Source organism: Zootermopsis nevadensis, unplaced genomic scaffold (assembly GCF_977971745.1).
Source record: "Zootermopsis nevadensis isolate Lab colony 2312 unplaced genomic scaffold, Znev_1.0 Znev_ptg000010l, whole genome shotgun sequence".
Classification (NCBI taxonomy): Eukaryota; Metazoa; Arthropoda; class Insecta; order Blattodea; family Termopsidae; genus Zootermopsis; species Zootermopsis nevadensis.
Genome location: NW_028259142.1, coordinates 19696627 through 19724069, shown reverse-complemented (window position 1 = coordinate 19724069; position 27443 = coordinate 19696627). Strand labels below are relative to the sequence as shown.

At 38.5% G+C, this 27443-nt stretch overlaps 2 protein-coding genes and 1 long non-coding RNA gene across 6 annotated transcripts in view; 1 reads left to right on the top strand and 2 right to left on the bottom strand.

The window, feature by feature from the left end:
• LOC147874283 (uncharacterized) overlaps positions 1-27443 on the bottom strand; it is a 78962-nt gene that overhangs the window by 35707 nt on the left and 15812 nt on the right. The gene's annotated exons all lie outside the window — the stretch shown is intronic.
• Positions 3304-7184, bottom strand: LOC110830599 (endocuticle structural glycoprotein SgAbd-5). The gene is made up of 3 exons (XM_022065703.2): positions 7041-7184; positions 5847-5959; positions 3304-3795 (listed from the first exon to the last, which is right to left on the bottom strand). Exons 1-3 carry the CDS (start codon positions 7125-7127, stop codon positions 3609-3611), a joined length of 387 nt encoding a protein of 128 aa, XP_021921395.1. The 5' UTR covers positions 7128-7184; the 3' UTR covers positions 3304-3608.
• On the top strand, positions 20980-25538 carry LOC110830598 (uncharacterized). Of its 4 annotated transcripts, none has more exons than XM_087346753.1 (4): positions 20980-21079; positions 21775-21888; positions 23171-23488; positions 24605-25538. In XM_087346753.1, exons 3-4 carry the CDS (start codon positions 23179-23181, stop codon positions 24781-24783), a joined length of 489 nt encoding a protein of 162 aa, XP_087202879.1. In that variant the 5' UTR covers positions 20980-21079; positions 21775-21888; positions 23171-23178; the 3' UTR covers positions 24784-25538. The 4 variants fall into 4 exon arrangements, with proteins under 4 accessions (XP_087202879.1, XP_087202877.1, XP_087202878.1 ...); XM_087346751.1 differs by lacking the exon at positions 20980-21079 and adding an exon at positions 21093-21379; XM_087346752.1 differs by lacking the exon at positions 20980-21079 and adding an exon at positions 21386-21608.

The following is a 27443-nucleotide window of genomic DNA, read 5'->3' as shown; positions in this document are numbered from 1 at the left end:
ACATAAAATGCCATTACAGACAAATCATAAACATACCAATATTCTACATACAACATTCTTCTTATTTATTGGCAATTAGGTTAGGTTGCTGGCCACACGGACTTTTTGGTTATAAAAATTATTTATTTACAGTTTATTCTAGCCTTACAATGTAGATTAAATAATTCAAAGGGAAATATGCATCATAATATGTTCTTCTTAAAACTGGTTTTTTCATTTCTGTACTAACTACGATAGTCTTGCCACATACGTAATCATATTACTATGATATTAGATGAGACATATAGCTGCTCTCTGGATTGGTACTTTACACACAAGTTGAAAGTTAACTTCTACATGGTTCTCAGCACTCAAGTCAAATTTTATTAAAATTCTCAAAAATAGCTCATATTGCAAAAATATGCATATAATGTAGACCACGCACTTTTCATTAAAGTATGCAGTTTTCATTGTAGAAAACCAATTCTGGACTAGAAACATTTTCGTGTGACATAAATGAATTGTTTCTACACTATAAAATTACTGTGAATGCAAGTATTAATTTCCTTTTGTTTTTCAGTGCTATGCCTACAGTCCACAGATCAGGAGAAAATCCCTGCTAGGAATTCGATATACGTGCAAGATTTCGCGGTGAGTGACGACCCATCCCATAAGCATTCGTTCCACAACCACTGAACGAACAACAGACGACAGGCTTTCATGTGTTTTAATGGGTACAGCTTTAAGATTAACTCAAAGCGGCACAGCGATTTAATCTAGAATATTATCACAACACCCACAGAATACAGTGCAGGTGCACTCACTACATGCTACGCTTAACTGCTTGATGTTTTCAGTCTGTGTAGTAGCGTAAAACTCTGACGAATCACACTTCCCACCAATAGCAGCCCTCTAGTCCAGCTGATAAGTAACATTCCCCCCGCACCGCACCAGAAACGACTTCCCACAGCAGGGTTTTTCTCGTGATCTGTGGACAGTACATGGTATGGCACATAAGTAGTACTGCATGTGATACCTATCGTATATATGAATGAGTGTTTAACCATAACTTTTCTATCCTCAGAAGGGCCATGGAAATCGCTGTTTAGTTTTCCCTTGTTCTGGGAAGAATATAAATTTATAAGAGTCATGCTTTGTCTGTCCCAGCATGAAGAAAATTCCCTCTTTGTTGGTAAACTTCTACCAGACTACATGGTGGAACAAGCCAGAAGACAGCCATCTTCAGACACAATGCCGTGAAAACATCAAATCCTACTGAACATTAAATGCAGGCAGATATTTTTCCCAGGAACTGTTTCCTTAAAGCAGTGTTACTAAGGAAAGGATTATAAAAATCATAGCAGTAAAACTGGGGTAATCACACATTTTTATAAGTTAAAGACTAATTATATACGCTTCAAGCAATCATTCCCCATTTTTTAAGAATAGCTGAAAAGCAGTATATTTTGACTGATGTTTTGTTCAACTAGAGTTATCTCACCTTCACTGCCAGAGTCACTGATGTTCCCACTCTTACACTTTATTATTCCCTAGATTAATGTTTGTTGCTTCACAAATCACAGTCCTGGTTATACGGATATAGTTAAATATTCCCTTCTGTGTTGCCTGGTCTCCTGATGCAGGTCAGTTAACTCTCACTTGTGCCGTGTCCACAATCAGTAACACTCATATACACCTTATTCACAATTAAGGAGCCATAATCGATTCGTTCTTATTAAAATTTACTAGTGAATAAAGCCTTTATAAAACTGACACAGACAAAATGTTTTTAAGCGTCATGTGCGAGAGAAACTCTCAAAAAAAATTTCTGAATATTACACACATTCAACATGGGCACTATTTGTTTTCACATGTACAAATATCCAATGTTTGCTGCAGCATCACAACGTCAACTGTCAGCTGCAATTGTGCCCTTCAAGCAGTTGCCGGCCACTGGAATCTTTTATGAATCCTCACCGGATGTGGTATCCGGTGTTGTGACCGGTCAATTGACGGGACCAGCACGGCCATTCCATCGGTTTGGCAAATGCTGATTAAGAGACACACGCACAATCAAATCAAGCTCCAGTGTGGCGGTGCGCCATCTTGCTGAAAGAACATGGCATGCTGCAGTTTTTGTAACTGTGGATAGACAAAGTTTTCCAGCTTATCCAGGTAAATGCTGGATGTCACAGACGGATCAGCAAAGAGAAGAGGTTCGATCAAACGATCGTGCAACAGGCTACGCCACACATTAACTTAGGGGCTGTCTCTAATGTGCTCCACTGTAGCGTGGACTGCGGACAAGATTCTTAGTATCCTTTCGACGTCTTCATCAGACACACTTAAACCACTCCACGCACTGTACATTATCCTGTGGTTTCATAGCAACTGACGTGAATCACCAAGACGGATGCAGTGCAGTGGAAAACAATGGGTGCTACCATCTACCGGGAACTCTGTGAAACGTTGCGTGTTTCTCTCGCAGATGACGCTCAAAGAGTGTTTGTCTTTTCATAAATATTTTGTTCATGAGGAAAGTTGTACACACCTGCACTGTTTACAGAGTCACCTACTGCCAGCCTGTTCTATTAACACAATCGCACGCAGCACGATTAATAGTTTTAATACTCATTTCTTCGCAAGTTCAAAATTCTTTGCCTGAAACGGTAGCTTCGTAACACTTCAGTAACTTTCACATTCAGAATTATAAATGAAAACGAATAATTCTAATTAATTATAATTAAAGCGTGTATATTTTATTACCGCATTGTAACCATTATTGTTAGGATACTTGAGCTCTGTGGTGTTATTACATATTAGTGAACTCTGACGACAGTTTACGTAACTAACATGATAAAAATTAATATCGAACATCCGGTTGTTTTGGATCATTGCAGACTCCCTACAAAAATGCAGGTAAAACATATATTCTATTAAAACTTCGAATGACATTGTGACCAACAGTGACAATTCGTGATGTCAGTTGTGGCAAGAAATTATCTCTTCGTAGATTCAAGGGGGGGATAATACTACATCACAAACGCTTTGAAAATAATTCCTTGTATAACTTTACAACAATGGTTTGCTAATATATTTCGTCATGTCTCATGATTATGGTCTAGATTACGCTGTCATCACGTCCGCCACTAACCCCCACAAAATTTCTTATTCCCATTTGTTCACTGGCAGCTTTCAGACACCTGAAATTTCTTCATTATGAATTCTTACTCATTGCCAGAAGACATTTAAAATATGTCAATGTATAAAATTGAAACAGGTACATTATTTGGAGGTGGTGTTAGGGTATAAGCAGAATAAATATTTTATAATGATATTGCAATTTAATTTTTACACATTTTTTTAAATTATCTGCATCATCTTGGAGCAATATAATCACGTCTTATATTATTCCATTACCTTTAACAGTTCGTATCTTCAATTTACATAGATCGACACTCGTCTGTCGCTCTCTGAAGGCAGAGCCCCCCGGAGTGCTACAGTTGTCGAGGAACAAGAATAGATCTATTCCATAGGAATGGCACAAATTCAGACGGATGAGATTAGAAAACGTCAAGGGTTGTAAACGACCCTGGGTTGGTATGATTGGCCGATAATCTTTGTGGGGTCTACTTCCGGCGAGCCGATACTATCGGTTGGTAGCCGTTCTCATTGGCAACGAAAGTCACCGTGATGTCCTTGCCATCAGGTCCCTTGTACGTGTAAGAGCCCTTCACCTCCAGGGCCTCGTTTTCGGTTCCAGGATTTTTAAGGACTCCCTGTTCATTGCGGGATATGCCATCACTCGTTTGGAATCTGAAATATTTGTAAATGTGATTAGAACATTTAATATTTTTTTTGTATTTCTCTAAAAGAATGTAAGATGGCTGAAGACAATAACAAGAAGTTTGTATTAACATATCTTCCTCATTTCAGTTTGTTTAAATTGTCAAATACTGAGCTATTCCGAGACAAAAGTTCAAAGTTATTTGTCACAGATGTAACTATAACAGAATAACGTTACTTTATGGTGGCAGTTATTGTTAGTCGATTTTTTTTTTTTTAAATGCATAGGTGAAGGTGAATGATGAACTTATAAAATGTCTTCGCCTTCTTGATTAACATTCAACCGAGATTCAGCCGATTTCTTGTGACAGAATTTCTTCAAAAGCTTAAGATAAGCTTTAAAAAAATTTGAATTACCAAAATCGCTAGGTATGAATTTGGAAATCCCGTAAGATCAAAAATTACTGAGCACAATTATTTATTTATTTATTTATTTATTCTACCAATCAGAGTGTTGGGACATGATTAATGATGATCCACTGATTATTAATTTTATTGTTAAATTGTTACTTTTAAATTTCACATCGTTAATGTAGCAAAGCTAAGTTTTAACCCATGTCAGCTGTCTTTGATTTCAAAATTTTGTAATCCCACTTAAGGTTACGAAGTAACAATTCCAGTTTTGTCCCAACTTTTATTTCTTGTAGGAAATATGTCAATTTGTGGCTGTCTTTACAAATAAATAAAATATATTACATAATATTTCGTCATATGTGACCTGAAAGTACTGAATACATTTGATACCAGTTTTTTGCGTAAAATCATGACGTGACATAAGACAGACTATGCTCTTACTGTTACGTGCAACATATGTCGGCAGTTCCCTACAGAACCTTTTTATTGCCTTCATATATGGATACACGATGATATTTTTCTGCAAAAGTGAGTTGACTCTACTCACATTTGGCTAACGGAGACGTGTAGCAAAACCCAATAAAGTGAATGACGAAGTCTATCACGCCCTATACCGACTCATGAAGCCGAGAGATAACGTTTAATCCTCTCAACACATTACATCTATGATGAGGAACATCAAATGATATTTTAATTATCTTAATTGTAAATTTTAAATTTGAATTGTGATTAGACGGGCAAAACCGAATAATTAATTAAATTATAGTTTCACAATATGTCGCAAATATATCACCTTAAGATTTTTTTATTTATTTAGTGTTCTGTCTGACGACAGGTCCATATGAACAGGATCCTTCCATCCTTTTCTCGGACTGGGACCTGTTCATGTACGTTCTTGGCAGATGATCCAGAAGTGGTTTGCCATTGCCTTCTTCTGTGTGTGAATGGAGTAATTGTTGGGATGCCACGGAGGAAAACTCCGTGTTGCCTAGACCACGGCCTTGCCCAACACAAGTTATAAATTCGGGCACCGCCGGGAATCGAACCCGAGACCCCAGGATTACAAGGCCAGCGTTCTAACCGCTAGACCACCTCATCTTATTATTATTTATTATTACATATATTTATTACTACAGGCTGGTTAGGACGTCTTGGTGATTAGTAAATACATTCAGTTATGTCCTAAGTTATTTTTGGTTTTCACAACAAACCGGTGTTTCAAAAACAAACACTTGGGAAATCCGCATGGCGATTGGTAAACAACGCCTGATACATAACTTATTACCTTATCTAATACACGTCGTTTGCAGACAAACATCCAAGTCTAGTTAATAAATCTTAAAGTCCTGATCATAGACGAAATAAGATACGATATTTAACTTCAAGGATAAAAACCTGGTGGTAATTTAATATTTTTTAGATGTTCTCTGATCCTGCATAAATGTAATAAATACTTCTGTGTTTTTGATTACTGTAGAGACGACAACTACGAAATTGGAGTTGGTTTGTGGCGTTTTGGGTCATGACTCCGTCTAGTCTTGAGGAATGGAAGATGAAGGAGATATAATCCTCCGAAATGTTAGTAACCAACTGACAGACTACACGGTGTCATAACCCAGAAGACTACAAACCAAATTACCATAACCACGAAAATCTCAAAGTCTTACTGAAAGTTGTATCCGTCCAGGCCTACGTCATTGCTGTAAGCTGTGATCTGGGCGTCCTTCGAAGACTGAGGCACTGCCAAAGCGGAGGCCACGAGCGCAAAGAGTACGAGGATCTGTGTCAGAAAACAGAAACGTCTTTGTGTTATTTATTACAGCGAGCTTCCTCCAGCTTCTAGTTTCAGTCGGTAAGAAAGCGCGCTGTACATCCTAAGAGCTCGATCCAAACGCTGAAACTGAGGTAAAGCGTATTTAGAAATCCATTGTAATATCTTCCGTTTGTAGCTCGGCAGTCAACCATAAAATGCTCGTTTGGTTTCAGATACCCGCTGTAGCGACATCTCTGTCGAGTTTCAATTGTTCTGAACGTAACTCTGAACAATGACTGAGGTCGAATGAAAAGGAAGGTCGATAGATCGATCAGTATCTAACGAGTTATGCTCGAAATGGACGCATACACGCACGAAGATCTTTCATTTAAAATTGTCGTTATTATTGTCCGACGCCGACAAATTTAAAGCTCGTTAATATTGTTATGGAACCCGTACAGCGACTCTGGAAAGGCAGACTTGGCTGCTAATAGGCGTATAGTTGTAACTTTTCGTTGTAACATAACCTAACAGCGTCGCATTTCAGTAACGTTCCTCGCCGTGTTTCATAACCACGCCGCTTGGAGCGGTATTCTGAAACATGACACGTACACAATTTCCGTAATAAAATTAGTGTCAGATATACCATAACGGAAGTTTTGAACTCTTAACTCACGCATTAAAACTAATGTGCGTATTTTTTGGACGACTAATTTAATAAAGTATTTATATAGAAATTTTTCTGTAACTGCGTTTCCAGACAAATGACGGCTAAAATGTTTGTTACAGTAGATTTACGTTGTTACGTCATACGCCTTTATGGAAGATCCTCTGGTGATTCATGAAAACTGCAAGGGAAATTCGAACCAACGACCTTCCGCCTATCCAAATACTTTTTAAACCGCGCGGCTAAGTTTAATGTAAAAATACCTCATGACAAAACAGTAACTGGTATAAAATTTGAAAACAAAATTAAATCGTTCGTAGCAGGCTAGTGTATTTTATTTGAAAAATTTTTCTCGTCCTAGGAATTTAAGCTCTGAGACTTGTCAGAAACAGGTACTTCGTTGGTCTGCTTCGATGGTAGCAGCGAACGGCAGTTACTTACCAGTTTCATGGCTGAAGATGAGGCACTTGGTCTCTGAGATGCGAAGGATGCTGTAAGGAGATGAGCAGTCACGTTATATACGATCATCTGCCAGGGATAGTTGACTCCCACCTTCACCGAAATGTCTCCGGTAGTTCGCACGCCCTCCCTCCATTCCCCGCTACGTGTTAACCTTTACATACTCATTCAGGCCCTCCCTGGATACACACAGGGCTGTCCAAACCTCCGCTACACCTGACAGCGCTGTTTCATAATAGCGTGCAACGGTAGCTAGCGTGTTCCTTATTGAAAAGCCTGCGGTGTTTGTTTGTTTTCACTAGCAGCCGTGTTTACCAAAATCACACAAGTCCAATTTACCTTCAGAGTAACGTCGCTTTTGAGTTCTTTCGTTAGCTAACATCTGTAGAACGTATATAATCAGGATTTGTTTTACAAATTGTTATTGTTGTTATTATTTTAATTATATCTACCATTATTAATGTTGTAATTAGTGTTAATGTCGCATGAGAATATAATTTGGTTTATTGGGTAGAATTGTGTTTCTCGGAATTTATTTAATAATATTTAATAATAATAAAATTAATATGTGTTCCCACATCACGGTTTTCAGGTCTGTGCACACACGGCACATTCAAATATACATCCAGCACATCACTGAGCTAACCTGTTTAAATGTCTATATAAATACCATATCACATGATGGATTTATATGTCTCGGAGCTAATGTCGAATCGATAAAAAAAATTGCTCCTGGCTCACATTGACGAATATTTGTAATTTTCCTCATCCCTCCCCCAGAAAGAGAAGGGATATTATCTTAAAATTGGCCACGGTCGCTCATCCCCCCCCCCACCCACCCCCGTTCCTTTTAAATTGGCCAAATGTAACAAATTTGCATCATTCCAAATAACATTTAATATTTTAATGTTTTCCGTCAAATCACAATTTTTAATAAGATAATAAAATACAAAATATTTAAAATATCATTTCACGTTCCGCATCGAATGATCGATTTACAAATTGGAACGTCTCTTACGACATGTTTCGGTTATATTTAACCGTCCTCAGGTATAAATTAGATTGGTAAAATTTAAAACTCGAATTACAATCATTTACAATGTTATGCAGTTTATTGAAATGTTCTTATCAGATCGTAAGAGACGTTCCAACTTGTAAATCGATCATTCGATGCGGAACGTGAAATGATATTTTAAATATTTTATATTTTATTATCTTATTAAAAATTGTGATTTGACGGAAAATATTAAAATATTAACCTAATTCACAATATGACGCAAATATACTACCTTATTCTAAATAAAGTCTTGTAAAATAAGCTATCAATTCCTCTGGAGGGTCGATTAAAACTAATCGGTTCCAATCGACATTATAAAAATTAATATTAAGTGATATTACGTAGTAACAATTATATGACAGTCTTCGCTAAATATCTCACCATTCTGAAAGCGTCATTTTTTAAAGGCGACATCTCAGTATTTTCAAGAACTTATATCCTGTAATTAAAACGCACATAATAATCCATAATCAGTAACAGAACATGGATTGAAACCTACACGAAAATAAATACTTGACGATCCAGATGCAAAATTGATAAGGACAGAGCAAGTTAGGATAACATTATGACGTCATAACGGAGATTCCCCCAAGTGGTTGTGGGCCGACTGGGGATTCCCCACCCAATAACTTTCGCAGCGCAGAAACGCATTTAGGTCTCCACGTAAGTGTTAGTTATTTGAATACGATCGCGCAAGAATATTTAATATTTCGACAGATTTTAGTGAAACCGACCAATACCAAATGTCAAATGTAATGGCATTAGGTCATCGTGCGTGTACACGGACAGAGAAACATGGAGATGCTATCAGGTTCTTAACCTCAAACTCAGTCATAAATAGGCAGTGACCATATGAATTACATTGAAAACGTTCTGGTTAGTTTATTGTGGTGATGACGGTGTAATTCACGTATGAAGACAAACAATTTTATGAACATATTAACCATCTACTACCCACGTATTAACATAATTAGCATAGGCCATAAGTGGATGTGTAATTCATTTTCAATTCCTATTGATTTTGTTTCTACCTTCCTGATAAAACATCGTAAAACAAAGTTGAAACATAGTCAATGTTGATAAAGAATCTCTATTCGTAGGTCAGATCGGCTGTGAGAGACCCTCGCACTCAGACATGACATCGGTATCATGGGATGTCAGAATTTGGAAACTAATTAAAACCGATAATTTAAGTAATTAGCAAAATCTTTATTGTAACATCACAGGTAAGGCGAGAATGCCAAAGACTGGCTACCAAAGCTAAAACTCAGATAAAGATTATTTAAAGTACAGAGTAACCATTCAAAGAATGTAAATAATGATCCTCTGCGAATCTCGTAGGTGGTCCCCGACACTTCGGCGAAATGTGTAGAGTCCATCTTCAGGTGACCATCTACAAGCCTACATGGCGTCACAATCAGTATTACCACAATGCGCGTTCTTACCGTTGTAGAAACCTCAAACCTCAGACTTTCAATAGACGGGTTATGCAATCAGAACAGACGTCAGTCTATCAACGGAGGTGAAAATATTAAGACAAACAGCTTCTGTAATCGTTCCCTGGACTGCCTAAACAAACCCAGTACCGAGCGTAATAAGTAGGATATATTATTTACGTAGCAAAGTACAGGTCGATTCAAAAGTTCGGATAAACTACTCTTACAAATATTTTTACAATGCTTTTTTTTAAGTTTTTAAAATGTCCGCCTCTGAGGGATGGTTAGTAGTGTCACCTGACCTTTGCACCCCACATTTAGGCCTATATCTAAGTTGCCTGCAAGGCCTAAGGCGGTTGTTGATAAAATTTCCAGGTCCTACAGAGAATAAGCTTCATGAGTCGGAATATCATCGCGTAAGAACTGAACAGAGTTTTGGGCCTACCTCGAATTATGACGGAATTTAAGAATAAAAGTGACAAATATTTTGAACTGTCACCCAGTGATTTTCACTGTCACGTACACCACATACCAATTCTTACCAGTTTTCAGCGTCTGGCTGTTGTACGAAAGATCAAAGCCGCTCTTAAGAACGTACAGTACACTCAAATATACACGAAACACATTTATTAACATGTTCACTGAACCTAAAATTATCCCTATCCTGAGTCAGTTTAATCTACCATTCTGTCTCCCTAAGATCCACTTTAATATTATCCTCACCTTGAACTTGTGTATGTTTTGTTCAAAAGATTCTCAATTGGTAACAAGCAGTCCCCGAATTGTATATGCTCATAATGTCTTCTTAAATGCAGTTTTTATTTGTTACAGTCAGAGTTTTAAAGATTTGCTAGCTACTTTTAATTTTTTTTTTAAAAAAAATTATATTTCAAATTACTTACGACACGTGAACCAATATTTAGTTTTCATTGCATTTACTATCAGATTAACCTCCTCATTAGCATATAAAAGATCTTTGCGTTTTCCTTTACGATATTTGTGTTTCGATTCAATAAATTAAGATCATCATCATAAACGACAAGCTGATATATATCTCATATAGTTCCAGTTCTTATTGGATTGGACTTCCAATCTCTTCAGTATCTGACAAATAAAAAACATCTGCTGACTAAGCAGTTTATCCACGTAGGATTCTCAATGATTTTCACGCACGTAGATCGTGTTTTGTTTTTCGCATGTTTTTTTTTTCTCGTTGGTATAAACAGTTTGTTCTTTAGAAGATAGTTCATCCTCTTGAAAATGATAAATTCGTAGAGTTTTTGTTGAGAAACCTGAAGAGAAGGTGCGAATTGGAATATGGGAGGACAATACTGAAATAAACGTTGAATAAATAGATTTGAGGACGTAATATGAACTGGTGTACACGGCAGTGGGCTTTATGGTTCTACAAAATGATTACCTCTGCATCTATCAGTTACTGAAAAGAGTCTCTGCTACACGTAAGTAAGGTAAAATTCCTTCATGTTTATCAGCGATGATTTCCGATGAATAACACCTTATGTTTCCTCTACTCGTCTTTCCAAAAGACAAAATTAATTTATAAATTGTTTCTTGTGCAGAACAAATCTGATTCTTAATATTTTACGCAGAGCCGAATAGCAGCTAAGAATTCTTAGCAGTGAACGGTGCTGCCATCTCTTGGGTCGAAGTGGAAGGAATCGCGCCCAACATGGCCGTTGGATCAGCTCGAAACAGAACCGCATACGCCCTATCCCAGAATTAATATGTCCAATGAACATTTCAATGTCTTACGTGTTATTGTTGTTAAATAACTGATAAACAGTAAATAAACCGCTGAGTTTGTCACGGATACGAATAATCAATTCGGAATACAAATTCATCACTCGTATCCATTCTACTTGTCTGGTTCAATATCGAAATATCTTTAACATTTATTTTAATATTATCTTCCAAATTTTTATTAGATTTCTGACCCCACATGGTGCAGGGATATGAACCCGCGTTTCTGTAATACAGAATCTTCCATATCCAAGGAATGTTATCGAATGTGTGTCAAGTTAGATTGAACAGTAACCTCACATTGTTAATTAAAATATCATAGAATATGATGCGTAATAAGGACATAAGACGGTTGTTTCGGGCGCCATCTGTGATTAATGACGTCATGATGAGTTGTGCGGCGTCACGATAAGGCGCGCGCACGCGCAGTTTGTCCTGCCCTGAGAAAGGCCACATCACTCTCGCCTGAGGATTCTCCCTCACAACAAACACCTCCCCTCCAAGCCAGTTTGCACAACCTCACACACAGAAATGTCCAGTCAGTGCAAGTGGTTTTCTTAACGAGGTCAATAGGTCAAAATAAGATGCGCTATACAGAGGAATACAAAAATAAGCAAGGAATTGTTTACTGAATCTGTTCAGAACAACAGTGATTTATATTCACACCAGCTTCCTCCATGTTTCTTAAATTGTTTGCAAAGATACTGTTACTTTAGTCATTATATAACCATTACAAAGAGACATACGTGCATCGATTAGTTATTTCTTTGACGGGCAACACTGGCGGATTCCAGGAAATTATGAGGACGTATTGGAAGGTACAGGTAAATTCCGTTATCCAGATGTAAGAAGTGAACAAGGGCATTCATTATACTACCACGGTGGAACTTCACGTACGCTTGTGTTAGCTCTCCTCCTTCCCGTTATGACTTTCATATATAACCCTTTATAGGACTTGGTAACTATATATACCACCTGTTTTTACGTTCGTGAGTTTGTGTATCGTTCACAGAGGCCACGAGTTTTTACTTTGAACCGAAAACAAATAACACAGATTACTTCATTTGAAGGTCATAACAGTGATGGTGGGTTTTTTAACGTAAAAATTAAATTTTTAAACATTTGTTCTCGCCTACATCTTAATTACGTAATGTGTTGGACGAATCCGCATAAAAGTCAATTCAGGTATGAATTTCAAAGTGTTTTTTTTTTCCCAGACAACGTGCGTGCCTTCCTCGATGTAGAAATTATTATTCAAGATTCGAAGGGAGATCAACAGAACTCCCATCTTTTCCTGAAAGACCTTGGAAGTAGTGACTATATTTAGAGGTTCTTCACGCTGTTGCGCAAACGAAGTGCGCGGTATGGGCCCGGCAACGTCGCGTTCATCCTAGAAACTAGGCAAACCACATCATCGGGGTTTCGTTGTCCGAACACATTGCAACAATTGGAACCGAGTACACTGACAACTTACAACAATGAGGACATGATTACGTCATCGCAACGATGACTCTGGGTGACATTTCTGTGTGTTTTCCTTTCGATTAAGAGTGGCGTAAGTCCACGAGTTCCTTTGAACTGTGTTTATCAACCAAGAACCAGCCACGGTGGTCTAGCGGTTAGAACGCTGGCCTTGTAATCCTGGGGTCTCGGGTTTGATTCCCGGCGGTGCCCGAATTTATAACTTGTGTTGGGCAAGGCCGTGGTCTAGGCAACACGGAGTTTTCCTCCGTGGCATCCCAACAATTACTTCATTCACACACAGAAGAAGGCAATGGCAAACCACTTCTGGATCATCTGCCAAGAACGTATATGAACAGGTCCCAGTCCGAGAAAAGGATGGAAGGATCCTGTTCATATGGACCTGTCGTCAGACAGAACACTAAATAATAATAAGATGAGGTGGTCTAGCGGTTAGAACGCTGGCCTTGTAATCCTGGGGTCTCGGGTTTGATTCCCGGCGGTGCCCGAATTTATAACTTGTGTTGGGCAAGGCCGTGGTCTAGGCAACACGGAGTTTTCCTCCGTGGCATCCCAACAATTACTCCATTCACACACAGAAGAAGGCAATGGCAAACCACTTCTGGATCATCTGCCAAGAACGTATATGAACAGGTCCCAGTCCGAGAAAAGGATGGAAGGATCCTGTTCATATGGACCTGTCGTCAGACAGAACACTAAATAATAATAATAATAATAAATAAATAAATAAATAAATATCAACCAAGCAACCTGCTGGCGTCATCGCCTGGCACGTAACATAACGAAAGCCTGTGGAATTTCATTGTACTCCCAAGAGTATGACTTTTTAAACTTGTTAAATAAACATATTCGCTGAAAAATTAAATAAACTCTCAAACTTAAGATTTTTCACTTTAGAAACACGGGATGTTGCATATCTAAAGTGACGTAGAAGTAAAATATGTCGGCATCAATGAAGGAATTTGTAAGATAAAGGAAAAATCAAACCAACAAGAAATGACTGAAGGAATTTGGGGTTTAAAATTTTCTATTTAAATTTAGATGGTAAAAATAATGTGGTACGGTTAGTGGATGTACCAGATTAGACGAAATTAAGGGGTAATTGCCCACTAGTTCAGCAGATTGTTACACTAAGCCCTTTTTAATTCCTTAGAAGGACTTGTGACGCTCATGCACAGACACGCGCCCTGACATTAAACGCGAGGCCTATTCGTGTAACGGTAAATCGCGGTGATGAGAAGACCATGGGACTGACTCAGACGGTGAATGGAATGACTGATTGGTTGGTGGGTTACCAAATATTCTCCTCCGGGCTCGTGTTGCGATACTACGCGCGCGGCTCAGAAGACCTTTTAATATTTCACACTTTTTTTTTTTGGAAGCCTTGTCCAGATCTGGCTTTTTCGTTTCCTACGAATCAAGAAAACTTACGAAAGGTCACTGAGTCAATGCAGAAGCCAAGTACCACAGAAAATCCACGCGTCATAGCCCAATCTGAAATTTTTTTCCAAACCTTCGGTAGGCCTCGCTGTATGGGAGGTCGGCTCGTCCAAGGTCTTCTACAGAAGCTAACGGTAGTGGCTAACCTGAAGATCCTCTAGAGCCATTCGCACTTAAGAGAATTAAGAAATTATAGAATCCCTCAGCGGAAAATGTCGGTCCTATCGACAACAGGAGTTTTCCTCCGGGGGCTTCCCCGGTTTCAATTACTCCATTCACACACAGAAGAAGGCAATGGCAAACCACTTCTGGATCATCTGCCAAGAACGTATATGAACAGGTCCCAGTCCGAGAAAAGGATGGAAGGATCCTGTTCATATGGACCTGTCGTCAGACAGAACACTAAATAATAATAAGATGAGGTGGTCTAGCGGTTAGAACGCTGGCCTTGTAATCCTGGGGGTCTCGGGTTCGATTCCCGGCGGTGCCCGAATTTATAACTTGTGTTGGGCAAGGCCGTGGTCTAGGCAACACGGAGTTTTCCTCCGGGGGCTTCCCCGGTTTCTCCGTGGCATCCCAACAATTACTCCATTCACACACAGAAGAAGGCAATGGCAAACCACTTCTGGATCATCTGCCAAGAACGTATATGAACAGGTCCCAGTCCGAGAAAAGGATGGAAGGATCCTGTTCATATGGACCTGTCGTCACACAGAACACTAAATAAAATAAAACTATAAAGAGTTTCTCATCATTACATAAAGTTAGTCTTCATAATCTGGGAGATTCGCCAATTATTTTTATGATCAAATGAAGGAGAATCAGTTAGCTAAGCGGTATAACCCACAAGGCAGCCATCTTCGTACTTACTCCTACAAAACTTGGCAGACGTTTCAAATATCTCTAACATTCTCCTTCGATGCACTGGCCTTGAGCAGTTGATCGGTAAAAATTAGGGTCACTAAAGGGGGGAAAGAGTTTGCAGATAGTGTACGCCCTGGAGAAACGGGCATCTCGACAAAGTTTCCCACCACATCGCATAAGTCACCGACACTGTGACTCTTTGTCGTCAATGTGACATGGTAAATACGCGTTCTGTCCGTCTTCGACTGTTTACGGAACGCACCCGCAAAAACCGAATAGAGGCGAAAAATATTCATTTCGATGATTTTCCTCAGTTGCTACTCCTTTCGTCGTTGCTTCCAGTGACTCCGCGACTGCTCCTGAGGATTGTCTTTTTAGTCTAGATCTCCTTGGTTGCATACCTCAAATTTTCATAAGATGATAATGTTGCGTCATATTGTGTTGAATATTTGTTCAATTTTATCAGTCTAATCACAATAAAATATTATTATTAAATATTAAAATATTATTACAATTAACATTTAAATATTTAAAATATATTAAAATGATGTTCTCTATCGAAATGTTCGAACATTTCGATAGAGAACATCATTTTAATATATTTTAAATATTTAAATGTTAATTGTAATAATATTTTAATATTTAATAATAATATTTTATTGTGATTAGACTGATAAAATTGAACAAGTATCTCAAATTTTGATAAAACCCATTTCTCAAAATTTCTACTCCTAAGTCCAGAGGCTCGCCTGTCAGCATTTTGATCTGCCCCTGCATTCCCTCATCGCGGCAGCCTGCTTCACCTGCCACAACATCAACCATTTAAAAAAAATCCTCAGTTTTTCTCTGTTACTCCCAGTACCACGCGCATCTGGGGGTATCCCTCCGAGAGTAAGTGTGATACTTCCAGAGTTGCTTTTTAATAGCAGCTGTTAATAATTCCTTATCCAAAAGATGGCTGTCTTCTGGGTAGTTACGCCGTGTACTCTGGTAGAAGTTACCGACTTATCTCCCTGATAATGGAGGCAGTAGGTACCTCTAAAACTCCGGTAAACGTCTACCATACTACACGACACAACATCCCACAGAAGAGAATTTAAGGGCATAAACACGTGGTATACAAAGTCTTTAGCACAACTCTTACTTTCACTAACTGCACGTGTGACCTTGAAGAATCAGAGGTTATGTTCAGTCATGAATTACGAATATCGCAAATCACATCAAATTAGTTCTGGATTTGTGAAAATTATATGTGGAAAAACTGGATAAGCATGTTATCTATAACAGTGATAACACGGTAATGCTTACGTTGAGAGATGGACGCCATTTTAAATCCTACGGAGATCAACAGATGACGGTCGAGTGAGCTTCATGTCTGTTTGCACCGAACAACTGCTTCCTACCACATCCCTACCTACCGACTCTTAAAAAATCTCCACAAAACTTAAAAATCTTCGTGTTCAACAACAGAAGGAATAAAGACGTCATTCTAAACTGCCTTTTACCACTCGAATCATATGTAAAGAATCAAACCCCGTTAGAGCGCCACACTTTGTATACCGCCAATACTGGTATTAAAGCTGGACCTAAGATAAACTGTATTTTTTATTTTAGATTCACATTTATTTTTATGTATTCAAGTGCTATACAGAGCATTTAAAAGATTGAAATATATGTCATATGATGTAAATAATTTTAAATATGTTTAATTCAAATTCACATTTGTGTGAGTTATTGGAGAAAATGGAGGAACGAAAAATATATCTTATACTCGATCTTGAAATTAGTAAATATAGGTGGTCATGGTTTTCCGTGCCCACGTGGCGGTCTTCGCCCTTTTTTAAAGCCGCTCTCAGTATTTACTGAGTTTTGGTCATGCCTGATCTACAGAATGGATCATGCTAAACTGTAAAATATTATAGTGATTAAAATTTAAAATTAAATAATTTTAAAATGCTGCTGTTTAAGACAGGGTGATATACGAAGAATGAGAAATGGTAAATATACGATCACATAATAAAAACATTAATTGGAATAAATTATTTAGTGGTAACCTTATACAGTACAGGAAAAAGAATACAAAACAAAATTAATGGTAAGGAAAACGCGAGCCTTAGACGTCATTAACAAGTGTTTAGGAATGAAATAATTGTACCGGGCTAATTTCATAAAATTTATATGGCACTGTGAAGAATAAACAGCTCGTGAACAAGAAATTAGATCAGTAGTTTAACATATTTTGAGACTGGAATTTGGAAATGTGAGGGGTGAGGAGAAGTCTTGAAAAGGAAGTTGCCCCATGTAGGAAGAAGGGAGATTCTACGAAAACTGTTACATAGCAAGGATTTGGGTAATATAACAAGACCGTAAATGATAGAAATTCAGGGGTAAAAAGTTGTCAGTGGAACCACGGTTCCGGAGAATTAGACGTAAATACGTCTATACGGAAAGGAAGTTTATATATTGGCTTTATTCTAAATATTTCCTTTATACATGCTTTACAATTGAGATAATTTTGATTAAGACATTGCTTATTTAATTTGAATAGCGGTTAGAACGCTGGCCTTGTAATCCTGGGGTCTCGGGTTCGATTCCCGGCGGTGCCCGAATTTATAACTTGTGTTGGGCAAGGCCGTGGTCTAGGCAACACGGAGTTTTCCTCCGTGGCATCCCAACAATTACTCCATTCACACACAGAAGAAGGCAATGGCAAACCACTTCTGGATCATCTGCCAAGAACGTATATGAACAGGTCCCAGTCCGAGAAAAGGATGGAAGGATCCTGTTCATATGGACCTGTCGTCAGACAGAACACTAATAATAATAATAATAAAAAAACAGACGACGTTTCGTAGGTACATTGTTACACTTTTTCGTTACACTTTTTTGCCGAATGACCCTTCCTCATAGACGTATTTACGTCAAAAAATTTATAATTCAAAGTACTTACTGCGCATGGCATAATTGCAGTCGCGTGTAATTTATAACGATGCAATTCCGAGTTGTCAGGAAAGATTATGTAAGGGTCCGAACATTAGCAAAACGAAGGCAACACGTCGTTATGATAAAGCGAAATGCTGACTTGCAGAATTAGCACGGGATCGGCACAGACAGCCAGATTTTGATACTCGGAAAGATCCGATTCACAATGGACTCAGGCGTCTTCATCCTCAGCATCGTCATCACCATTGTCTCAGGTACGACGTAATTGTTCTCCGGATCTCAAGCCACGATCAGCCAACTTCTCAGTGACTTCGGATTAGATGATCAGGTTCGAAGTTTGATAACTAGACGGAATTAGATTATGCGAATTTCTTGGCCAGGTAACCGCACAGATTGTACATAAAATTGATAGCGAAGCTTCTAATAATGTATGTGTGTTTGTAAGATTATTCTTGTTCTTAAAATTATTCGTTGTCACGACATTTTCCCATCGTCTATTCTTTAAAACCCACGACGTTTCGGACAGAGACTAGCTTTATCTAAGGGACTCAACAGAGTACGTACCTCACCTGAAGACGGATACAGAACCAACCTCCGAAACGACGTGGGTTCCTGACAACGAATAATTTTAAGTGTAATTTACCCTTTAGAATTAATTATTCTTGTTCGCCTTCAGTATTTTATGAAAAAACTGATGCTATTAGCCATAATTCATGAGTACTATTTAAAATCGCACAGAATGCTTATGGAAAACACGTACAATCTACTTGCAGCTGTGGGGTACTTAATTAAGCATGAGGACAACTTCGCCTTTGAATTGCCAGTCTCTTTTTTAAGCATAATTTCGCCCAACTTACTCGTGTTAAAATTTACTTTGTTATAAACGTTTTTGTACTCTTGAATCGCCTGTATCGACACGGAGTCATAAGAGGATACTCCATTTGTAAACAAGTGAAAGTCGAATACAAATTGTATATAATCACATTTCTTCTTAACATGTTGTTACAACATATGGAAGAGTGTCTTTGTAGAGTCTTCCTGGATGTATGCAACAGCATATGCTGTAATGTTCGTTCTCAATTGCTTACGTTTTAAGGACAGGAGTAAAGTTACGGAGCTGCTGGAAGGAACTTTCGTCAGTAAATGAAGTTTATCGTATTCATAATAGATGGCGATATCTTATTCTCAATATCGATCAATTGTACTGCCTTACAAATTGTAGCCTATCAAATAATTGTTTTATCAACACTAAACTGATTTATAATCAGGTCTTTTACGTAATGAAACAGACGTAAAATTTATTCAGACCATAGGGTGCGTAAATTTACTGTCGAGATTTAAGGATATTAGCAGTTTCAAGCGTCATGTTTCTTCAGCTATTTAGACTTTTGGCAGGACTCCTTGGATGAGTGATCAGCCCGTAGAAAGGGCTCTACCTTTACACAAGACAACAGAACACAGGAAGACGCAGACAAACACTTGTTAAGTCACACAAAGTATTCCAATTAATTACACTGACTTCTGATTAAATTATTAATATATGAAACTGTGCACCCAAGTCCTCAACATATGGATATACGTGTTTAAGAGATTATTTATTTATTTATTTAGTGTTCTGTCTGACGACAGGTCCATATGAACAGGATCCTTCCATCCTTTTCTCGGACTGGGACCTGTTCATATACGTTCTTGGCAGATGATCCAGAAGTGGTTTGCCATTGCCTTCTTCTGTGTGTGAATGGAGTAATTGTCGGGATGCCACGGAGGAAAACTCTGTGTTGCCTAGACCACGGCCTTAGATTATCAACTATTAAATAGTTTATCTTGTTTAAAATTAAAACAGTTCGATCTATGTTCTTAAATTATTTAATGATTCTAATTTTAAAGAACATGAGATGGATGTCAGAAGAAATGGTGTTCCTCTGTTAATTTAAAACAAAAATTAATCAGTGTTGCTTGCAGAACATTGGTTCCACTTTATACAAGATTCTAGACGAAGAACTTCCAGATACAGGTTGTGCACTGGGGAAGGAAGATACTTCAGAGTTAAATTTACTAATTATCATCATCATCGTTACTTAAATCTTGTCAGGTTGGTAAAAGACATACAATTCTTAGGTTGCTGGAAATAACAATTTTCAGCGTTCGTAATTATTCCTGCGTTGAAATTACAAAACTTTTGCCCAGCACAAAATATTCGCACTTTGAGCCTCTGGTAAAGTAGGGATTATTTATAATTGACAGGTGGACATAATTTATTAAACTCTCTTCATATCTTCTATTGTGCATCCACAGTACTAAATTTCATCAGCATCCATTCATTTCCTTCGGAGAGACAACGCGGATGGATGCTGCATCCATAAACCCGTCCCTTTATGCTCAGAAAGCATAATAAATTTGACAATGGGTTAAACAGTTTTGTTAACCTCAACTGAAACACTTAATATTAGTATCCAACAATAATTTATCGTTGGCGATATTAATCTTTCGACTTTTATCGACAGAACGTAAGATAATATTAAAATTTAACACGTTGTAAAGATATGTAGAAGAGATTATGATGGTTTCCACACCATTAAATGTAGAGTACCACAAAAGAAACTTCACGCCTGATTAGAAGCCAGGAACTTTAGAAAACTCTTAACTTTTAACATAGATAAACACAAAGTGTGTCAGATTTGAGGGCCAAGTTTCGTCAGTGCAACGCGTGGTGATAAGGAAGGGCAGAGATTATCTGCAGGCCACCAGCCTTCAGCTTTTGAAGTCGTTCTCAACTACAGTACCCTGCATTTCACAGATACAGTCGAATCAACACATCTGCGAGCTTGAGCTACGTCACTGGACGGAAAGGGGAAGGGGAAGCAAGACGTCTAATGCGCAGTCGCAAACCCCCCCCCCCTTCCTACCAGCATCGTGACTCGCCGGCCAGCAACGTATTTGTAACAGTTGACGGTCGCTCAACCAAGCAAACTCACGGAGCACGGTCGAAGCTTATTCTGATAATCATATTAAGCAAAAATTCACAATGCAGCGCCATTGTATGTCAAAATCAGGTGGTATATAAGCATAATATAGTAAATTACGTGCTCATAAATAATTAATAAACACTATCTAAGCATACAAAATACAGAGAATAAAATGATTCAATTATGTGTCAGACGAACGGCACATAAACACACGGAATTCTCATTGACACGAAAATCATAAAATATTAATATTATTTTATGTAGCTCGTAGATCTTATTGCAATCGCTGGCTCGCTGTATTCCAAACACTATGTCCTCGCGTGTCTTCGGGTTGAGGTCCAATTGCTTACAAAGCTACGAACATCACACGAGGTATGGTTAACATTTCGGTTGTCTCTCTTTTACACAACTTTAGATATCGATAAAAACTTTCCTATACTCGAAGTCGACATGTTAATTGTAGATTTTGGAGGATACTCAGTAACTCTTCATTTTGTATTTATACGTGTTCCACACAATTATCACTGTAAACAGGGTTTACGTACTTAAACTGTATTAACAAGATAATCGTGTAATGGTGAAGAGTTGTGTTTTCTTTGAGGTACGGACTGAATTCGTAAATATTATTTAGACGAACTTAGACTTCAAAGGGTAAACTTAAATTGAATCTTATTAACATAGATTCGTAAATTTATATCTTTTTACAACGTATTGGTTTTTAGTGTCAACACTTATGCACTAATTTATTTGAACAAATGCAATTTTAGGTTTTTATAGCAGTTAGTGTTCATATTTTGGACTTCTGGTTTGTGACGCAGCGAAGTGGTTACCAAAGTTTCGAAGCTTTCAACCCTGAAGATCACCATCTGATTGTGTTTGGGGTAAGTGCTGATTGTTATAAAGTGCAGTTTGTATTGAAATAATTGCAAGGAAATTAACGCAGCTAAGAAACTAAGGCTGACGCCCGTATAAATAATATTTAGTGACTGGCAAAAATACGTATATCCATTAGATAAATTTGCTGTTAGAATCTAAGAATCATGAGAAATCCATAAATAGATACTGTGAGTGAAATGCAGATTTACTGATTTTGAATCATACGGTACATAGAGTTACCACTAAAGGGTTAACAGATACTCCCACAAAATTGACTCCTGTATATCCATCACCGTCAGTAATGAATATTTTTACCAGATTATTATTACCGGAATTAAAACTGAACTTAGTTATTAATATAAATAAAATTACGAATGTTTCTGCTCCAACAGAACAGAATGCCAAAAATTTAACTGAATCTGTGAAGAAAATTAAGCTCGATGATTACTACTTCATCCCCCAGTATTGTCAGGGTGATTAAGTCGAGAAGAATGAGATGGGCGGGGCATGTAGCACGCATGGATGGGAGAAGAGGTGTGGAAGCCTGAGGGGAAGAGACCTCTGGGGAGACCTAGACGTAGATGGGAGGATAATCTCAGGCGGGATCTATGGGAGATAGGAGTTTAAGGAGACTGGATTTTGTTGGCCCAGGACAGGGTCTGGTGGAGGGCTTTGGTTAATTCGGTGATGAACCTTCGGGTTTCATAAGCCATCTGGTTGGTTGGGTCCACTATTTGGGAAGCCTGAGGGGAAGAGACCGCTGGGGAGACCTAGACGTATATGGGAGGATAATGTCAGGCGGGATCTATGGGAGATAGGAGTTTAAGGAGACTGGATTTTGTTGGCCCAGGACAGGGTCCGGTGGAGGGCTTTGGTTAATTCGGTGATGAACCTTCGAGTTCTAGTTAGTTAGTTAGTTATTACTACTACCAAAAGCAGTAGGGGTAGTATTGTCATATAAAATATATGTGAGAATGTAGACTGGATTCTTCAACCTGCTGTGGGCATAGCAATGTAAGCCCTGAAGATGGTTGTCTTCTGGGTTGTTGCTCCGTGTAGTCTGGTAGAAGTTTACCAACGTTTCAGAGGTCATACTGCCTCCATCATCAGGGCGGTGACTCTTTACTCATCGCCCTGATGATGGAGGCAGTATGACCTCTGAAACGTCGGTAAACTTCTACCAGACTACACGGAGCAACAACCCAGAAGACCTCAAATCCTATTCAGTTTAATCTATTTTCACCTTCACACAGTTCATTGCTGTTTTTAGTGTTTTAATATTTGTAGGCTTCAAGATGACTTCTGCAGCGAATCTTCTGGTATTAATGCTGGTTGCGTGGAACAGGGTCCAGGGGCAACTGGGACAAATTCCATTTCAGAATCAAGTTCCATTCCAGGGACAATTTCCCGTTCCCATACAGGGTCAGTACCCATATCAAAACCAGTATCCAATTCAGTTACCGTATCCCCTCCAGGGTCAACTCCCTTTCCAAGGCCAACTGGCGCCCCAGGGGCAGACCCCAGAAATAACGCACCCGCCGGCCTCCTGCAGGTACTGGTGCCAGTCTCCGGGGATTCTGCGTCACTTTTACTGTTGCCCCATGGGTAAGTTAAACCCGCGCCTCAGCAGTAGGCAACACTAACAACTTTACACTGTTCAGTAAAATGGTGATTTGAAGATGGCTGGCTGTCTTATGGGTAATAACGCCGTATAGCCTGGCAGAAGTTTGCCAACATAGCAATGGACTCCACCGCGAAAACCTGAAATCCTACTTAAAATAGTTTCTAAGTTGAAAGATTCAAGAATCGAACGTATAAAAAGAAATTCTACGTTACCTCAATTTGAATGTCTCCAGAATAAAGAATCCTAACAAATATTTGCTTAAATTTTTGCATAAAATACGTATAAATACAGGCATACCTCGTTTAATTGCGCTTAGCAGATATTGCGGGGTTTTTTTTTGGGTTTTTTTTACAAATTGAAGGTTTGTGGCAACCCTGCGTCGAGCAAGTCTATCGGCGCCATTTTTCCAACATCACGTGCTCACTTCGTGTCTCTGCGTCACATTTTGGTAATTCTCGCATTGTTTTCTTTAGACATAATGCTATTGCACACTTAATAGACTACAGTACAGTGTAAACATAACTTTTATATGCACTGCGAAACCAAAAATTCGTGTAACTCGCTTTATTGCGGTGGTCTGGAACCGAACCCGCAATATTTCTCCGAGGTACACAGACCAGCCGAGACGGCAACGAACCTCATTTTAGTCGTGCTTAAATTGGTACTTTTAAACGTACGAACACTTTTGGTGAGACAACTTGTCCTAATGTTGACAACTTCCCCGCGTGAGCGAGCAATGTTGCCCTGTTGTGTAAAATGTGAAGGATAATGGGTGTGCGCGCGCATGTATGTACATGTATACAAAGAATGGATTTTCAATGGCTTCTAATTTATGTTACACAATCTCGTACAATCCATTAAACTGTCTCATGCTGGTCCTTCAAAAGCTTGGTATGGAAACACAAAAAACTACCGCAATGTATCATGTGCATTAACCGACTAAATGCCACTATTTAAGAATAATGTAATGTAAGGTCACGTTCAGAAATAAAAACATAACATGTTCGACAACACTGTTATTTCCACATTGAATGTTCGCACAGGGGCCATCTTGGCACTTGATGGTTCTGACATTTACGTTCAGTCTCACGTTTCAGGCGGTAAGCCCGGCACGTGCCCGCAGATCAGCCATGAGGTGTGTATGAACTACACTCCAAGGCTTGATGTCGTGACCTGCACGTTCGATTACAGCTGCGGTGAGACTGACAAGTGCTGCTTCGATCCTTGCCTCAACAAATACACCTGCCAACTCGCAGCGACGCCAAGGGTCGGTTAGCGAAACTAATAGCGACGGTGACAACCTCTGCCGGAATTACAACGTGCTGCATTTGCGACAAGGCAAATCCCAGGCTCGGATGTCACGACTCGATATTTAATACACTTCCGCTTTCAAAATTCCTAGGTTAAGTTTTCTTGTTTTTCAATGTAGTTCTGCTGCTTCTAATCCTCACCCTCTTCCATCACATCATTTTCCTCTGTTCTATGCTTCTCTTTCTAACTATCACTTCTGATATATCTTTCTCCTTCTTCGTACTGCGATAAAACCGTTTGCTTCGAGATATCGAACTCACGTTTATATCTAAATCTGAATCTCCCCACGTAATAACAGCTTTATCTTACATTCCTTTCTTAGTTTTATCAACTGTTTTCATTGTAACTTGATCAAATTTATTTCTACCTGTTTTGATATTGTTTATAATGCATTCATAATTTTTTTCCACTCTCAAAACTTACTCTTAAAATCATCCTTATCAGATATGTTTTTTTATCTTAGTTTTTCTTAATATTCTTGATGCACTGCCAATATATGAAGGTAATTTAACAAACGTATTATAACGTTTGAGTTTTATATGAATATTATTTTATCTCCCTGTGTGTAAAAATATTTTCCCTGTTAGGTGTATACCGTTTGTTTCAGTATCACATGTTTTTAACTTGGTTGATATGTAGAAAATCTGGCAACGTCTTTCAACGACAATTTAATATTTTAAAGATGTGATCCTACCTCAAATAAAACAATTCATACCAACATCATGAAGTTTAATATTTGAATTTATTAGCATTCCCAGCAGATGGCACTAGTAGTTTAAAATTCGTTTAACTGGAATCTAATTTTCAAGTTCGTAATTTATACAGAATAAACCAGATATGCATACAAACAAATGATAATTTTGAGCTCTGTAATTTTTATCAGTAATTCGCAGGGCCACTCAATATATTTAGTAAGTGATAATACTCGAGATAATACAAGATTGTGAATATTGTGTAAGTAGTAAGGACATTTTGTATTGGAACAAACCAATTGATGGCATTTTTTTTGCAAAGTTTTCGGAAAATGTTTCAAATGCTATAGGTTTACTCTTTGTTTGTATCGTAACTTCAAAAATTTCTGGGACGGAAGAGAATACAGCGAAAATGAGGCAGGTAGTGTGATCAAAATTTGCAATCGACTACGAAAATCGACGAAGGAAACCATTCAAATGTTTCTCGCGATATGTATCGAATTTTATCGATTTACGAGAACAAAAAAACAGATGTCGATTCAAGGAATTTCGTTGTCAGATGTCGTGAATTTTGACTTCCAGAAATATTTTCAACACTTTTACGAATACTGACTGAAGGGCAGATCTTCAGAAAGACTGTAGTTTGTAAAGGTAAGTCTAACTTAATTAAAAAAAAATAGCTCCAGTCCCGAAACTTTTTGAAACTACTATGTATTTTATATAATTACACGAAAGAATCAAAATAAATAAGTTAGTATTGGTGTATAATATTTCTAAGAATTTTATTCATAATTATAATAAACCCAGACACTTCAAATTAATGTACAGTACGGAGTTTTCCTCCGGGGGCTTCCCCGGTTTCTCCGTGGCATCCCAACAATTACTCCATTCACACACAGAAGAAGGCAATGGCAAACCACTTCTGGATCATCTGCCAAGAACGTATATGAACAGGTCCCAGTCCGAGAAAAGGATGGAAGGATCCTGTTCATATGGACCTGTCGTCAGACAGAACACTAAATAATAATAAGATGAGGTGGTATAGCGGTTAGAACGCTGGCCTTGTAATCCTGGGGTCTCGGGTTCGAATTTATAACTTGTGTTGGGCAAGGCCGTGGTCTAGGCAACACGGAGTTTTCCTCCGTGGCATCCCAACAATTACTCCATTCACACACAGAAGAAGGCAATGGCAAACCACTTCTGGATCATCTGCCAAGAACGTATATGAACAGGTCCCAGTCCGAGAAAAGGATGGAAGGATCCTGTTCATATGGACCTGTCGTCAGACAGAACACTAAATAATAATAAGATGAGGTGGTCTAGCGGTTAGAACGCTGGCCTTGTAATCCTGGGGTCTCGGGTTCGAATTTATAACTTGTGTTGGGCAAGGCCGTGGTCTAGGCAACACGGAGTTTTCCTCCGTGGCATCCCAACAATTACTCCATTCACACACAGAAGAAGGCAATGGCAAACCACTTCTGGATCATCTGCCAAGAACGTATATGAACAGGTCCCAGTCCGAGAAAAGGATGGAAGGATCCTGTTCATATGGACCTGTCGTCAGACAGAACACTAAATAATAATAAGATGAGGTGGTCTAGCGGTTAGAACGCTGGCCTTGTAATCCTGGGGTCTCGGGTTCGAATTTATAACTTGTGTTGGGCAAGGCCGTGGTCTAGGCAACACGGAGTTTTCCTCCGTGGCATCCCAACAATTACTCCATTCACACACAGAAGAAGGCAATGGCAAACCACTTCGGGATCATCTGCCAAAAACGTATATGAACAGGTCCCAGTCCGAGAAAAGGATGGAAGGATCCTGTTCATATGGACCTCTCCTCAGACAGAACACTTAATAATAAATAATAAATACCGATCTTGTAATCAACATTTATGCCCGATAATAAATAATTTACCGTATTAGCACGTAAGCT